A 1383-nucleotide genomic window follows, 5' to 3' on the forward strand; every position below is an offset into this window, starting at 1 on the left:
AGCCCCACGTCCTCCGGCTCCTCCACCATGGTGTCCGTCACGATGGGTAAGGGCCATTTCCATCCTCGCTGTCCGTCCCAGCCCCTGCCACTCAAAATTGGCCTCAATTGCTCTCTCTGAAACCCCTGGAACTGCATTTTTCCATCAGGGAGACCATCCCCGCCCCCTCCCCGCTGCCATCCCAGGAGTCATTTTCCTCCCAGTCCTCTTGACCTCACCACAACAGCTGCGAATGCCCGGAATGAGCCTCTTGGCTGGCATCTACTGAAACCCAGGCGGCCGCCCCGCCCCTTTTTTCCACATCCACCTCATTTTTCCTTTTCCATGGCTTTCTTTTCTTGTTTAGCAACATCTGAATGGATTCAGTTTTTCAAAGAAGCTGGGATCCCCCCGGGCCCCGCCGTCAACTACGCTGTCATGTTTGTGGATAACAGGTGAGGTCAGCGACGAGGTGACCTACTCCTGAATTAGTAGGTGGTCCTACTCCGTAATTAGCTACACTCGTTATTTGTCTGCGCTGAGCCGCTTTCTCGCGATCAGTGCTGTTTCTATGAGAGCAGTGGTATCTGAACCCAGGGTGAGGATATCGCAGTCCACCTTGCTCAAGGCTTAATTAATCAGACCTTATAATGAGGGGAGACCTCCTTAAGCCGGGTCTCTGCTCACCTCAGGATTCAGAAGAACATGCTGATGGACCTGAACAAGGAGATCATGAACGAGTTGGGCATCACGGTGGTGGGAGACATCATCGCCATCCTCAAACACGCCAAAGTCGTCTACAGGCAGGTGCGGTGACGCCAGCACGGGTGAAGCCGGTGAAACTCAGCTCATTTAGCAGAGAAGTTTTGCGTCCAGGCTCCTCGTCCAGCTCTGAAAACCTTTCCCCTACATTTCTTTTCCTGCAGGAGATGTGCAAGGCGGCCACCGAATCGCTCTGCCCCAGTTCCCACAGCGTCCAAGCCGAGCTGCGCCGCAACACCAGCAGCGGTGAGCACGGGCTGGAGGTCTCTGGGAGATCGAATCCCCTCGGCTGATTGACGAGGCGAATTCATGACAATCTTGAAAACAAAGGGCTCAGCTGATGGCTGCCTCCCCCACCGTCCCAGGGAAGGACGACTCTTTAATTTAGCTGTCGAGATGGACGCTCGCTGTGCTCGCTTGGTGTTTAAAGCATCTCCTTCCCCTTCCAGCCGCCAGCCGGATGATCGCCAACAGCCTGAGCAGGGACTCGCCCCCTGCCACTCCGCTCCGGCAGCGGCCCCACGCCTCCAAAATCTCCGTCACCGTCTCCAACAAAGTGGCCGCCACCAAGGCAGGTAGGGAGGGCAATGGATCCCGGGGGAAATGCCGCCAAAAGTGGCTCTTTCCCCTTTTTTTTTTTTT

The 1383-nt window shown here is 55.7% G+C and overlaps 1 protein-coding gene across 1 annotated transcript in view; it reads left to right on the top strand.

Annotated features, from left to right (window-relative positions):
* Positions 1-27: 27 nt before the first annotated feature.
* Positions 28-1383, top strand: part of LOC104548845 (chromosome unknown open reading frame, human C19orf47) — a 2565-nt gene continuing 1209 nt past the window's right edge. The window contains exons 1-5 of the mRNA XM_010194973.1: positions 28-46; positions 347-434; positions 672-786; positions 906-987; positions 1191-1316. Of these exons, the coding sequence (XP_010193275.1) occupies positions 28-46; positions 347-434; positions 672-786; positions 906-987; positions 1191-1316 (430 nt within the window). The remainder of the gene's footprint in view (positions 47-346; positions 435-671; positions 787-905; positions 988-1190; positions 1317-1383) is intronic.

This window comes from Mesitornis unicolor, unplaced genomic scaffold (assembly GCF_000695765.1).
Source record: "Mesitornis unicolor isolate BGI_N332 unplaced genomic scaffold, ASM69576v1 scaffold39951, whole genome shotgun sequence".
Lineage (NCBI taxonomy): Eukaryota > Metazoa > Chordata > Aves > Mesitornithiformes > Mesitornithidae > Mesitornis > Mesitornis unicolor.